At 34.7% G+C, this 16,196-nt stretch overlaps 1 protein-coding gene across 1 annotated transcript in view; it reads left to right on the top strand.

The window, feature by feature from the left end:
* The window catches only part of LEPR (leptin receptor), a 46,241-nt gene extending 30,362 nt beyond the window's left edge, over window positions 1-15,879 (top strand). Inside the window, exons 15-18 of the mRNA XM_087720785.1 lie at window positions 496-591; window positions 6,760-6,862; window positions 7,316-7,391; window positions 15,058-15,879. Coding sequence (XP_087576911.1) covers window positions 496-591; window positions 6,760-6,862; window positions 7,316-7,391; window positions 15,058-15,879 — 1,097 coding nt within the window. The remainder of the gene's footprint in view (window positions 1-495; window positions 592-6,759; window positions 6,863-7,315; window positions 7,392-15,057) is intronic.
* The last annotated feature ends 317 nt before the right edge of the window (window positions 15,880-16,196 follow it).

The following is a 16,196-nucleotide window of genomic DNA, read 5'->3' as shown; positions in this document are numbered from 1 at the left end:
GTTATCTGGACATGAGGTAAAACATAGAAGGATAAGGAATGTTGTGTGTATATTGAAAACCAATTAAAATGAAAATTCCTGAAAAGGTCATGTTAAGTCATATTTAATATAATTGCATTGATTTTTTTAAAATAAAAAATTTAAAAACCTTCCTTCCCTAATTTTTTTTGCAACATTATTTTGCAATTATTGGGGAACCATATATAAGAAGTTAAACAATTGCGGATTGCCTCAACTTAAATTATAGTAGATGAACAAGAAGAGTATTATTGTTATATGTGGTAACATTTTATTTGTGATTTTGAGAAGCGATTTGTAGCTCTCCAATGTCAAAATAATGGAATATAGGAAAGTGCCAGTTTTCCAAACTTGTAAGTCTCAAACTGGTGCTTGACTTTCCTTAGCTCTGAGGCTTTATGCAACTGTCTCTTCTATGAATCTGACCGATTTTGAGTTGCTGGTACTTGTACATTAAACATTATTGTTTCATTCCAGATAACTTCGTACTCATTGAGAAATACAGATTTAGTTTATATCCGGTCATTAATGAAGGAGTCACAAAACCTGCAATAACAGAAGGATTTTCCAAAGGTGACTTTAGTGAACTGTTATCTTAGAACTTCTTAAATAGTAATGGGAAGACCAATAATACTAGGATATAACATAAACATAACATAAATGAGTGTGTTTTAAAAACTTTTTTACAGAGTTTAACAGAATATATTTATATTCCAGTTATGTTTATATTTAGTATTTATCTAAATTGCTTATCTGTCATATCTGCCATATGTCCTTCAGTTAAACTCAGAAGATGACACTATAGACACAGCTAATTTTGTTGAGTTTTTAAGCAGCCAAAAACATATTAGTAAGTCTACTGGACTGAATTCTCTACCTTGTCCCACCTGAAAAAAAAAAGATAAATCTACAGGCAGCAATAAAATAATATATATATTATCCATGTGTATGATTCATAGCTTAATCCTCATAGGAAAATGCTTCTGTGGTAGCATTTTTTTAAGTTAAAAAGAGGGTGGCTAATTGTATTTAATGTTTCAAATATCACAAGAAAAAAATGTGGCAAGCCTGATATTGGCTGATTAAATACAGAACCAAACAGGAAACACGGCTCCTTCAATATTTTAAGAAACAATTCATATGAAAATGTGAACTCTTTCAGGGGCAATAAGTTCTCCTGATTATTTTGATTAAGCTGAAGCGAAAATGCTGCTCCTTCAATCGGTTCTTCAAAATTGCCTAGTTGAATGCATATCTTCTCTGAGAAGATGGGACCAAAATAGGATTTAAGTAGTACTGTCTTTTCTTTGTTATCTGTTCTGACCTCCGCAATGATCAGCTGGTATATCGATTGTTTTCTTTGTTACTCTGAACATCTCTAAATAAGCCCTTTTGCTAATCTCAGTACATTCTGCTCTTTAGTTTTCCTGGCATCTCTCTATCAATCTAGGTATACATGTACTGTTTCTTGGTAATATGTCTCTCATTCTAACTCTTATATGTGCCTTTTCTTATATGTGCCTTTTCAATTTTTTCACAAAGGTTTATGAGCAACCCCATTGGTTTCTTCTGCTCCTTTCTTTTTATTTCCACATTTTAATTATTTCCAAATGACCTTTTTAGAACATGAGTTTTCAAGAATTCCCATTAATCTGTGCATACTTTTTCCATTTTTCTCCTACTACTATGGAGTCCTATATATAATCATTAAAAGTTTTTACAATCAGTTTTTTTGAAGTCTAAGATATGTGTTTCACTACACTATATTTTCTGCCACTACTCAATATTCTTACTTTTGTTTACATTGTATACTGAATTATTAGTTACATGTTAGTAAAAACAAGGCAAGGAATGCTAATTCTCCCTTCTCTGAAGAAAAATATGACCCACCAAGCTGATTCCTGGGTGTTTTGGAATGATTATTTTGTTTCCTAACAGATGACTGAACAATAAAGTGTCCATCAGTTATTCCTTCTCTCTTTGAAGACTCAAAAATTGAAAAACTTCATGTTTATGAAAACTTCACTTATGATTAATATTATTGAGTCATTTGTAGTAGGTTTTCAAAATAACTCAGGTTTTATTTCTTTTTCCATTTATTATCCCTATATTTCAGTACCACAACCAAGTTCTTTGCACTGAATTTCTGTGACAATGTGGATATTTCATGTTAATGTGATCACAAAAAAGTAATTGAAAGGATGTTCGTGCTCAATCAATTGTACATGTTTATGGGGAGTGTAAAAAGCATGATAAAGTGAAAGAAGAGGCTGTGGATGAGAAAAAGTTTATATAAGAGAATGACTGGCAAAAGAAATGAGAATGATAGAAATAATATAGAAAAAAAGAGTAGTGAAGAATATAATCAACTAGAGCAAGAAATGGTTAAATTTAAAAGGTACAGAGAAAAACAAAGTAGTTAAATTGGTGGAAGTGAAAATTGTTAAAAGAGTCTCCAGCAGAGCTAATGAAATTAAAAGTGATTAAATGTTTTGTAATGAAAATAAAATGAGGGAATGCTAGAATATTCTAGAGGTCTACATGGGAATAAGTAGTTTTTTGTCATTTTTCAGAAAAAACATTGCTAATCAAAATGTTTGGTGGTAAAATGGTCATAAAATCAAGTTGGCTCCTTGACTTGTGATGACTTACAAATGAAATTGTGGTTGTAGATATAAGACTACTTGTAGTCAAAGAAAAAAAAGTGAAAGAAAAAATTTAGTGAAAATATTGACAAATCATGACAACAGAAATGTTAAAATACCAAGGAAAATAAAAATACAGACATGGTTTGCTTATGAAAGGCTGTACGACTTACTTAAAACATTTGACTTTAATATGTGTGCATAATGATTGTAAGACTCTACTGTGGCTCTCCTATAGAAAAGGCAAGGTGCCTAGAGTCTATTTAAAAACTACTGGGGTACTAATCTGTTAAGTGTTCCTGAGAAAGTGTTTAACTGAATTCTGGTTTTGAAAGAATGATGGTGTGACAATGAACAAAATGTAGGAAGTACAGTGTATCTTTCTACTGGGCAGGGGAGTCTGCAGATCTGATGTTTGCTCTTCAGCAGGTCATTGAAAAATGTATGAATGTTAGATAATTTATTTTTATCTTTGCTGATTTAAAGGAACCACATGAGAACATGAATTGGCTTTGCTATGAAATGTTTTGTGTGAGCTGAGTTGCTGAATATGTTAAGAACACTGTAAGATGAAGCTATGATTATTATTTTTATTATTTCATGTGACATAACAGAATACAAGCATTAATGCAGAAAAACTCACAAAATGTGTATTAAAATATCAGAACAATGAACCATTAAAAACATACAGAACAAGTAATTAATAAAATTGCAAATAAAATTAAATTATATAACAACAGTTACTGGAGTGGTTAAATCTACAGGCGAGATATCTAGATCGTTTAGCTACTTGAGAGAATGTATTTCATGCAGGGATCAAGGGAACCTTCTGAGGAGCCATTCCATCACAATATAATGTAAAGTTTGCAAGAGGTATGATGGAACTAAATGGATGACAATAAATGGAAAGTTTATGCTTGTGACATTAGAAGTATATTGCTGGGATGAAATGCTACCAGTTTGGACCGGTTCACCCGAACTGGTAATAAAAATGCTATTGGTTCGCCTGAACCTGTAGTAAAATAAATGAAACCAGTTCAGGCAAACAGGTTTTTCCAATGATCAGCTGTGCTGCGCTATTTATATTAGCTAGAAAGCAGGATTTCTTGCTTTCTAGCTAATATAAATTGTGCGGCACAGCGGATTCCCCCCCCTCGCTGTTTGCTTACCTTACCTTTTTGAGGCTCTGAGTATGCGCGGGAGGTACGCAAGCGCTCACATTGCACCGAACTGGTAGCAAAGGTACCGTAAGTGGATTTCACTCCTGGTATATTGGTTGTTTTCACATTATACCTCAGGACTTGGAAGGTAATTGTAGCTATCCAGTCACTGAGCACCTTATTTGGTCCCTGCTGAGCGGCAGAATCTTTACCTTTGGCAGAAAACACTAAAAATGACTTAGCTAGTTTATAATCTTTATATATAATCTTTACCGCAGACAGGAATAAAGCCTTAAACACAACAGTTGATTAACCAGTTAAATATAATGAAATCAGAAACTTTTAATCCATATATGAACTGCAGGGTTTAAATTCTATTTTTTTTCATCCTTCACAGTTAATGGATTCTTGGCAAGTCTTGTGAAGGCCTTGGGAGGTAGCTGAAGGATGTTTATATAACCCTTCTCTTTATTGGCAGAGAAAACAGTTAGTTCTCTCACCGGTATCAATTCAAATAGTTGGGAATATATTTTTCTAAGTAGATGATATGTTTTATTCAGAATCCAAAGAATCTGAGACCAGTGGTATTTAACAGAAAAATAACTTAAATACTTGAAAGTTATCTATCTATCTATCTATCTATCTATCTATCTATCTATCTATCTATCTATCTATCTATCTATCTATCTATCTATCTATACACACACACACACACAGAGAGAGAGACAGAAAAAAACTAGACTAGGTTGATAAAAAAACTAGACTAGGTTGATAGAATCTGTGCTAAAGATTGTTAAATGGAGAAAAATTTAAAACATGATAATTCTGGTATAAACATAGTGTGTGGTCAATTTTGAGTAGTGATTATTTGTCAGAATAAAACAGTTACATATAAAATACTTCTGTTCTATTTATATGGAAGTGAGAGTTTGGTAGGTGAAAAGAAACTGAATGTTGAATACAAGAGTAAGAAGTACGTTAAAAATTTAAAAGATAGTAATGAATAATTAGTAAAAAAAAAGAAATATACTGTGGCACTTTGTGGTATAAAGAGCATGATTGAGGATTTAACTACAGAACAAAAATATGGAAGAAGATTGAGAGAAAAGAGAAGGCCAAGAAAATCATGGTTGCATGATACTGGTAGTCCTTTACTTACAGCCACAATTTCAAAATTGAGCTCAAAATTTCCACTGCTAAGCAAAGATAGTTGTTAAGTGAGTTTCCCCCCTTTTTACATCCTTTCTCGCCACAGTTATTAAATGAGCTAGCTTCCACATTGACTTGTTAGAAGATCACAAAAGGTGATAAAATGACCTGGGGATATGTTCATAAATATGAACCAATTGCCCAATGTCCAAATGTTGGTCACATGACCATGAGGACAATGCTGCAATGATCATAAGTGTGAAAAACAGTAATCAGTCAATTTTTCCAGTGATACTGTAACTTTGAATAGGCACTAAATGAATGGTTGTAAATCAAGGATTACCTGTACTCAAAATAAGAGACATTAAGTTGAAAGAACAAAAGGCAATATATGACGTGATATATGGAAGCAAGAATGATTGTTAGGGTATGAATTGTATGAATTGAATGAATAGTGACTGATTTGATGGTTAGATTTAACTAACATTTTTTCTTATATCATGCATTTTGGCATTTTATTTTTTATTCATGTTCTGTGCTTATTTGCTTAGTTTGAAGCTGAAGATTATTTGCTTGTTTGATTGATTGGTTGATTGATTTATAGAGGCACTCATCTTAACAGTGGTATGTATGTTTGTACATGTTATTATTAACTTTTAATTCTAAATAATCATGCCATGAAATACAGCTTCAACCAAAATTTTAGTTTTTTTCTTTTTTTGGTTCAACTCTTTATATTGAAAATGCAAAAGAAAACAAAAAATCCAGTACATTCAAGGAAGATTTCTGGACACAACCAAACCTTCATAATAGATAGCAGTCTAGTAATAGTTTACATTTAAGTATAGAAATGTTTTTATTTAACGTATCATTTTGCCAAGTACAGTGGGATGAGATTGCTATACAATGGCAGAGCAGGAGATTGTATCTGCCTTAAATATTGTTTTAGTTCATATAATATAATTTTGTATACTATACATTATTAATACTTTTATATAGAGTTAGGATGCATTTGATTTCCGCTGATATATGTTTGAAGTGCCTTTGAATGCTTAGCCCTATTAAGTATGCATTACTTAATAGGGGTGTCAAACTCAAAGCCCATAGGTTGGATCCAGCATGTAGGGTGCTTAAATCTGGCCCTCAAAGGACCGGCCTGTGGTGCCTTTGCTGACTAAAACGGGCCATTTTTGGCCAGCAGGATGCTGCTGGAGGCCGGGAAGGCTGAAAACGGACTATGCAGCCCGTTTTTGGCCAGCAGAGTGTTGCCGGAGGCCATGGAGGGCAAAAATAAAATCACACATTGTCATGCTTTTTAAGCAGTATTTCCTGCCTGTTAATGCTGTTTAATGCTGCTTCTTTTTGAGTACTCATACAGGGAATTGGGATGCATAGCTAATTTAGCCAATCAATGTATTTTTAACTATATATTCAAATTTACTTAAACACATTTTTAAAAAAAACTGATTAATTCAAACCAATCAAGATTTAATTTTAAGGAAATAAGTACTCAAGATTTAAAGCCTTTTAATCTAATTCTGTATTAATTAAGCTGGAGGCCTGGTGAATTTAATAGGACTTTCCTGCTCTGTAAACAGGGTCTGACTTGAAAAATATAATCTAGTGTGTCTACAAAGATATTCAGTTTTGATCTTAGGATCCTTCGTTAGGCATACTATCTAGAATAATCTTCACCCATTCAGTTTAATGTCACTGAAGTAATATTTTGCATGTGTATTTGGATTGCAATGGTAATGACTTTTTAAAATAAATTATTATTTTTCCAGGTGGGATTGAAAAGCAGCATGATGTGAACTTCTATGTGATTCTACCCTTAATGATTTCATGCTCATTTCTGCTGCTTGGAGCATTGCTGATTTTGCAACATAGGTAAAGTTTTCCTTCATGAAGGCTTGCAGAATCTGTTCATAGTAGGAGAATATTAGATACAATAATCTATATGATCATCTATTTGAATGGATGAATAGAGAATAAATTAAATTTAAAAATTAAAATTATAAAATATTTTCCAATTATTAGAGTTTGCATTGTAGCATTATTCTTTGCAGCAACCCAGAAGCTGTAATATTTTTTCTCATCATTATTTTGTTGGATTTATATCTTAGTTTCTGTTAAAGGCAATACAGTATACATAGCACTGCTTCTTTTATTTTTCATTTAGGAAAGAAAGAGCAGAAAGAAAATACCTGGTACAACTATAGAGTATATCTTCATAGCTGAGCGTAGCCTTGAACAGGATCTCCCAGGTCCTGGGAGATCACACCAAATTTGCTTTTGCTTATCCTTTGAACCAAATCAATTCATTATCTGTATTTTTTTCAGAATTAAGAAATTATTGTGGGTTGATGTCCCAAACCCGAAGAATTGTTCCTGGGCACAAGGAGTTAATTTCCAAAAGGTATGGAACTCTATTTTAATGCATTTCATTGTTATATGTTACTTGGAAACTGAGGCTGATTATTACCATTAAATTACTAATGGGTCTTCAGGTACACTGACAAAAATAAATCCACCTGAATAAGTATCCCTTCAGAGATAGATGTACATGTACATTCTAAAAATATCCTTCCAGTTTTTATTATTATTATTATTACAGAATACTATTATTACTATTATACAAGGTCCAGTGCTCAAAATAAAATATAGATATTCCATGCTCTGCTAGGACAATATGCCACAAGCATTCAACATTTCTATTGGAACCATGGATCTTCAATCATTGTCTAAGAAAACTGGTCATTCTGATAGAGCAAGTCATAACGTCTACAAAGCTTTATGAATGTATTTAATCCACTTATCCCCATCTCATCCCTCTCTATACATCTTTCTGTAGATTTCTTGATTCTGACATGGTACAGATGGCAGTTTTATTAAGTTTACCATTATATACTTTGTGAATGAAACTATAAAAGTTGAATTAAATGTTATAATAGGTAGAAACATTTGGGGAAATGATTTTTTTTAAAATTAATATATTATTTTCAGTTTTCATTTCCATTAAACTTTTACTTTCTCATCTTTATTGTTAATTTTATTTCATTTCATTTAAACAGAGAATGGACATTCTTTGAAGTCTAATCTTGGTCACTGCCCGCTGAACCATTGTTCCAGCTCCCAGACTTCCTTTACAAGTTGTTAGAAGAATTATCTATTTGAATTCAGAAGACAGAATTACTTTCCTATCATTTCATTGTCTGCTGACTTTGTTCGTACATAATAGTGTTGGAAATAATTTTGTACAAAGGTTATATTAATGGTATATCATTCTAAGAATACTATTTTTCAGCAAGGACAGGTTTTGTTGTGTAAGAGGAACACTTGAGGATTCAAGGACAGTGGGTACCTATGTTATATTCCTTAATACATTAAGTTCCCCTAGAAAACTCTGATTAAGTAACCTAAGCTCAAAGAATAGTCTGGGCAAACTATCTTTATGACTGGGTTGAATGAATAAAACTGGGATTACATGGTAGCCAGGGAATGTTCCCAGCACCTGATTTAGAATGACAGATATAGATATAAAGCATCATGTACTTAAAGCCAGTGATATCAAGGTGTCTTTAATTCTACACATTTTCCTAAAACTATTTTGTTTTCTAAATATGCAGGGCTAATTATGAAGCATGTTTCTTACTCGGAGCATTATATGCTGAATGTTTATCATTTCATTACAGCCACATATATGTATGTACCTAAGACATCCTCAGTGTAGATGCTTTTCCTGATTATAGGCAGTCCTCGACTTAACAATTCATTTAGTGACTGTTCAAAGTTATAACAGCATTGAAAAAAGTGACTTAGGACCATTTTCCACACATTTTCCATTCAAATGCTTGACAACTGGTTCACATTTATGACGGTTGCAGTGTTCCAGGGTCATGGGACCATCTTTTGAACCCTTCTGACAAGCAAAGTCAACAGGAAAGTCAGATTCACTTAACAACAGTGTTACTAATTTAACAATTGCAGTGATTCAATTAACAAATGTGGCTAGAAAAGTCATAAAGTAGGGAAAATCTCACTTAACAATTTTCTCACTTAGCAACATAAATTTTGGGCTCAATTGTGATCGTAAGTCAAGGACTACCTGTAATTTAGTCTCTCAATTTCACATTTGCTGCACCAGTTTGAAAGCCATTCTGGATCTTCATATTCTCACTGTGTCAACAGGATTGGAGAATTTAGCTTACTATTTTCTTGTGAGAGGAAACACTTACCTCATCCCTCCTTCTGATTCCTGACAGAAATTAGTTACAAAGGGAATGCTGGCTTAATGATTTTGCAGCGAATAAACAAAGATGACATTGACAAGAGATTAATCAGATTTCCTCTACAGCCAGATGGAAAATGCCTGCAAAGTACTGGAGGACTGTAGCAGCTTGGTCGGGGCAATATTTGTGTTTCATATTAGCAGAAGGAAAGACAGCTAGGCCTACAAATTGCTTCAGGGGTCTTTGAAAGCGAGAACAGTATGACTTTGATGTGCCTTTAGTTAAATTGTGCCAAGAAGCAGGGAAGAATAGAGTAAATGTTTTTGACAGAAGAGACAATGAAAATTATTATCAGGAAAAACAACCCCTATTTAGTTTATTTTAAAGTGTGTGTAAATGGCCTTCTGAAATTCCTTCTATATTTGCAATCAGTGGGAGAATCATCATTTTATCAGATGTTCCAATAAAAGTGAAATTGTATAATAATGTGAGTAGCTCTATGCCAGCAGTCTCCAACCTTTTCAACTCAGTGGAGAAACAGAAGGAGTGGAGGCTGCGGTGGCAGGAGGGAGAAGAGGGTATGGTTTTGTGTGAGCACATCACTTTCACAAATGCAGTGGTGCACCCACAAGCTTGTCCATAATTCCACAACCTCATTCCAAATGCGCTGTAGCCCAGCACATTTGGTGTTTTCAGAAGGTCATGAACTTTGCATTGTTTCAGGTTACTGTTGGTGAAATCTACCACCAAAAGTTATGAATTACACTATGTCATCCATTATAAAGTGTCTTTTCCCCTCTAAAATGTTTAGGCAAGGGGATAGAGGCCAAAAGATCAAGTTAGTAGAAACTGTCCCTAAGATTACAGTCAGAGAATGGGAAACAGGAAATTCAAAGGAATAGAACACCTACATAAAATTCTATAAAAATGCACTCAAGTTTCATGTGCTAATGGAATCTTTTATATTTTATGAATTTTCAATCTTAATATAACAGAAAGTTTGAAAACTCAGAAATATTTAAAAGCTTATTTAGAAGGTACAAGCTTATTCTGTCCAATTTCGTGCTAAATGCAATATGTTCAAGGGCCATGTAGCTTTTGCTGAGACTATTCTACTACATATAACGTCATATTCAAATTATTCTTGAAATGAAAATTATGAACATTTGGAAAGCTTTTTTTCTGAACATTTTAGCTTTTATTTAGTCTAATTCCAGTGATAATTTTATCTTCTGTTTTAGCTCATCTACTTCATTAGAGTCCTATCATATAAAAAGGAAGTGTTGACATATAAATGAGCAGGATTTTTCTTGTCCTGATTTCTAATTTGTTCAGGGCACTTGGAAAAGAGATGTAACTTTTGAAGTAACTTCCTAAAGCTATAAAAGAAAAATTATTAAAGTATTTATCAAAAGACAAGTATTCTTCCTAATTTGGAAACAATACTTATTATCAGATGAATAATAGAAACTCAATACAGTCTTTTGTCCACTCTCACTTTTCGGTAGACTTGACAAACACAAGCAGGCAGACCACCAGCAAATCATAGGCAGTAGGAAATCTATCCCTATTTTTAGGAGGAAAAAAGGGATCTCTGTTGTTCACTTGTTGTTTAACCAGTTAGTCATGTTCAACTCTTGGCGATTTTATAGGCAAGTGCTCTCCATGCCCTTCTACTAGAAAGACAAAAAAACCTAACCTGGATATTATAATTCCAAATAATAAAAAATGCAGCATAAACAAGAACGACAGAAATTATTCCTTGATACATATTTGATAAGCTCAGAGGGATAGTTTCTGGAATTTTCTCAACCCCATTAGCAGCAATGGCCATAGGTATGTGTATATGTTCTGTGTAATAAAGTATTGTGTGTGTGTGTGTGTTTGTGTATGTGCACTTTCTTCCCAGAAACTAATCAGGGTATGTGCACACCACTGTTGTATGCATGGGACAAGGGGTTGAATGAGGAAGTTTTACAAATTGTTTCTATGGAACGCTAAGCTCTGAAACAATTAGGTGAGATTCCATGAGAAACTAAGTGCAAAAAGGAAAAGACATCATTCAAACACAATGAATTTCCTATCATGAGCTTTGCTTCTTGATCAGAGATTGCAGGAATTTCTTTAGAAAGAAATGACAGCTTCTGTGAAAAGGTTTGAAAATCTTGCACCAAAGCATTTCTGCTTGATCATGCCTAGAGTCTCTTTAGCCATATAGCAAAGAGTTTACCACCTCACATGGCTGTCTGTTTCATGAGCTGACAGTTTATAAATCAAGAATTTCCTCCTAATGTCTGGCTGAACCTACTTCCTTGCATTTTAATCCATTGGTTCTCATCCTGACTTTTGGAGCAATAGAGAATAATTCTATTCCTTCCTCTATGTGACAACTCTTCAGGTATTTGAAGACTGCTTTAATATCCACTCATCAGCTGTGTGTAGGTCAAACATACCCAGATTCTCTAGCATTTCCTCATAAAACTTTGTTTTAGATCCCTGACTATCTTAACCTTTCTATGAATTTAATTTGTCACTGTCCTCTCTGAACTGTGGAGCCCAGAACATGACACAATATTCAGATAAGGCAGTGTTGGCAAACCTTTTCGGCATCATGCTGAAACGGGAGCGCACACATTCAGGAGAATACCTGAAACCAGAAGAGCAGCAACCTGGTGTGCATGTGCGTGTCAGGAAGCTGAGCTTCCAGTTTTCAGCATGTGCATGCACACCAGTGGTCTGGTCTTCCAGTTTCTGGTGTGCATGCACATGTGAAGACCAGCTGGCCAGCGCATATGTATGTGTCGGAAACCAGAAGCTCAGCTTCCCAACACGCACATGCCCGCCAGGGAACTGCTCTTCCAGTTTCCTCCACTCCCGCACATGTGAAGAGCAGCTGGGAGGAACCCAGAAGAGCAACGGGCAACAGCTGGCATGCTCAGAGAGATGGCTCTGTGTGCCACATGTGAATATGTGTGCAGTAGGAAGGAAAGGACAGGCCACACACCCTCTTCTGCATCGTGTGACCAAAAGGAGGACCTTAGGTGAAGGGCTGGCCAGTATTCTGACCTGCCTTTCAAAATGAGATCCATTGGAAAATTTTCTGGAGTCCTTATATGAGCCGAGGTGGCGCAGTGGTTAAATGCAGCACTGCAGGCTACTTCAGCTGACTGCAGTTCTGCAGTTCGGCTGTTCAAATCTCACTGGCTCAGGGTTGACTCAGCCTTCCATCCTTCCGAGGTGGGTAAAATGTTTTGGCGGATTGTTGTTGGGGGCAATATTCTGACTCTGTAAACCACTTAGAGAGGGCTGGAAGCCCTATGAAGCAGTATATAAGTCTAACTGCTATTGCTATTGCTATTGTCTCCACAACCCATCTTCCATTTCATTCTTTATCTGGCTAAATTTCCCCTGCTGCAGATTTGGTTTCATCCTGTTCAATTTACAGATAATTATCCTGTTGACAGACACAAGGCTCCGAACCTCTTTTATGTAAGGAATAAAAAGAGTTTATCTATTTTCTTAATATTTGTTTCTTTGTGTATGTTTGCATGTGCCACATACACGTATACATACATGCTATAGTCAGATCTGGGTTGCTCCCAGTTTGGCCCAGTTCAGCTGAACTGGTAGTGGAATTCAGGCCTGGGTTGCAGAACTGGCAGCGACCCAGGCCTGCCACGCCCCCGAACAGCATGAACGAAGAACAATTTACATTGAACAGGGCATACGTGCGTTGCGCGTGAGTTGAGAACTGGTAGTAAAACTGGCAGCAACCCACCCCTAGCTATAGTGTGTATGTGTATTTCAGACATATAAATAGAATCTTATAGATTCTTTTGGCTGCCTCTTGCAAGTATGTTTCAGTTGTCACATTATAAATGATTCCACAATCAAATTTCAATGGCAGGTAAACCTAAACCTATTTTGTAATCAAAGTATATTTTATCAGCAATTAATTTCTCTAACATGTAAGGTTTTCATTAATGAATTATCTCCAATTCAACAGAATATTGGAATCAAATTCTGCAAAGAAAGCCAGCGTTGGGTCTGTCAGTCCATTCTTCTGTCAGTAGGATAACTGAAAAAAACCGCAGAACAGGACTTAAATTTGAATAAATATAAACATTCCTCTTCATTACAATGTTGTACTAGAATACTGTATGTTATACCTCAGCCACATTAGCTGTTGACAAGTCTCAAAAACCTCAGAGTCTAAGGTATTTCTGAAAGTCTTACAGTATAGCCCTCTTCACCCATTCCAGCTGTTTTGAAAACTTTGTTAATCCTCCCCTTCTCTCTCTCACTCTCATTGTGCACTGCATATTTTTAACTGCGTATCTATGCAGGGTTGTAACAAACAGAATTTTAAAGACACTCCATGTGGGTGGTATGCAAATTCCCTGCTGTTAGTTCAGCACCAGTTTTTCAAAGATCCATGAGTGTCCATTGAAGCATTTTCCAAAATCTTTACAGCTAGGCTGAAAACTTTCTAGTTGACCAGTAAAGAAACAAAGAAATCAGTATCCAGCCTGCATCCATTCCCCTCCCCACATATTAATTTCCTCACACAGGTTTGTGACAAAGAAAAGCAGATAACTGGTATTGTTGCAAGAGCCCCAGAACCCTATACAAGGGCACATGTTGCTTTAAAGACATTGTGAATGGTGAGGGGAGAACAAGAACTTGAAATGGAGCACTAATAGAAATTCTTTTGAATGAAAAAGCTACCTCCAAGCATTCTAGAACTCAATTTAAATCGCAACGATTCTCTTGATTACCCAATAACACTAATGCAACTTGGAAAGAAAGATGTGCATTGCTACTACAGAAGCTGCATCAAATCCTCAGGCCTTCTCCATCTCAATGCATGCCAATTCTGATATGGGTTAGGCCACTGGGAACTAAATTTCCAGCAACAAAAAATATATGAAAGGTCAGCTCCATAACACATTTTTAATAAAGTTCAATAAAGCTAAGTTAAGAAATTGCCTAGAAAAATGTTTTCTGGGGAATGGCGACAGAAGCAATATTTATGAAATGCAAAACATCACCTACAGTTTTGGAAATCTCCTTAACCACTCACAAAGAAAGGAAGAAAATTTTGCCAGTAGTTGATCTGAACAGGATTTTAGCATGACAGAGAGTATTTTGAACTTTGGGAATATCACCACATGTTGATGAAGTCTACATGAGAAATACACTTAACTTCATCCTGGATGTTGGAGAGGAATAGCAAAACCTGATAAACACTTGCATTGCATATCAATGAGTGATGATTTCTGGAGACAAAGCTGTACCATAGAATATATACTCTGGCTAGAATAAAATATTTTCAGTAGTTTTATTGACAGGTAAGTGTGCATAGAATTGCAGGATTGCTTTGTGGTTATTTTGATTATGACTCATTTTATTTATCAGTTATTTTTAGAGCCACTGCATTTTTAATTTACTCTTTATTGAAAGGAAGATGCATTATATCCATAATTCTAATTGAGAAGACAGAAATCTAGGGTTCAAACAATTACTTTAAAGCATATAAAAATTAAATATCTAAAATGGTATATTTAAAACTTGCAAATATATCTTTGTTTACTTTAGCGTGTATGCCTTATTTTGGCACACTTTATTTAATCTGAACTAGATTATAACTGATATCTAGATTCAATACCATAATTTGGTTCCCTCCCCCCAAAAGAATTATTTTAAAAATGTAATTCATCTGGCTTTGAAAATGAAGAACCTGATTCAAATATAATAAAATATTCATTTGCTTAATTTTTCCTATTCTTGTATTTTTTTCGGTATGAAAAATTAACTGATAAATGAGCTTTACAATGTGTCTTGTTTTTCTAGCCTGAAACCTTTGAGCATCTCTTTCTCAAGCATCCTGAAGCGTTGTCATTTGGTCCGCTACTTCTGGAATCAGAAATAGTATTGGAAGATATCAATATTGATAAAGCAATGAAACATGAAGATAAACAAGAGTTACTAGCAGTTGACTCACTGTTTTCAACCATTCAGGACTTTGAGCATAACTCAACTTGCTTTAGTGGTCATTTCAATAGCGATAGTCTATCTGAGAACGTCCAAGATGCAGAAAATAAAAGAGGCATGTCAGAACAATGTAATGTAAAATATGCAACTATTTTAAGTGGCTCCATGTCAAGTGGACTTTATGAGCCTCCAAAGGATTCAAGTAGTCCTTCTGACAGAAGTTTTGTGAACCTTAAGTCTTTAGTTCCAGCTTCTTTCTCTAGCATTTCTTGGGCAGTAGGAAATCAAGCATTTTTGATATTACCTGAATATTTTCAAGACCCTCCCAGGAAAAGTCACTCTCTCTCTGTTGTTTCCACTGAAGGTTTCTTAGAATCTTCAGAACAGGATAAAACGTTCACTGAAGGTGACAGCCCAGAGAGAAGTTTGTTCTACTTAGGCATGGGCCCACTCAAAAATAATGAAAATGATATATTTTTAACAGAAAATTCAAATGTGGCACCATGTAATTTTCATACCAATACTCTCATTAGAAGCATGGGGATTTCTCAAAATGTAACACCTGATCTAAATCCTTTTATCTGTAACTGTGAGAGGCCCCTTCAAACCTTTATACCGTATATGCCACAGTTTCAAACACTGACAGTTAAAATACATGAGACAGCTAGTAGCAAAGCTTAATTAATCCATAGTTCTAATTTATTTTAATTATAATGTTGTATGTCCAACAAGTTTTCTTCATGTAGAACATTTGGCAAATTCTGTGTTTTGCAAATGAATAGCTAGATGTTCAGGTTTTATTAATAATCCATATTATTTAATTCCCAAGTAGTGCAATATTGTGTTTTCCTGAAGGAAAACAACCAGACAGTTTTAATACATGCTTGATTATCTGGAAAGACAAAGTAAATTATATCTTTCCAAATAAAAAGGTTCTTTTTTCATAGTTAACTTGCACTTATGAATAAACTGCAATTGTATTGTTAAATTTCTGCAAT

Source organism: Thamnophis sirtalis, unplaced genomic scaffold (genome assembly GCF_051295495.1).
Source record: "Thamnophis sirtalis isolate CommonGarterSnake01/CBP01778 unplaced genomic scaffold, rThaSir2_p1.2 scaffold_7, whole genome shotgun sequence".
Classification (NCBI taxonomy): domain Eukaryota; kingdom Metazoa; phylum Chordata; class Lepidosauria; order Squamata; family Natricidae; genus Thamnophis; species Thamnophis sirtalis.
The sequence above is the reverse complement of the archived record's forward strand: the minus strand, read 5'-3'. Positions and strand labels throughout refer to the sequence as shown.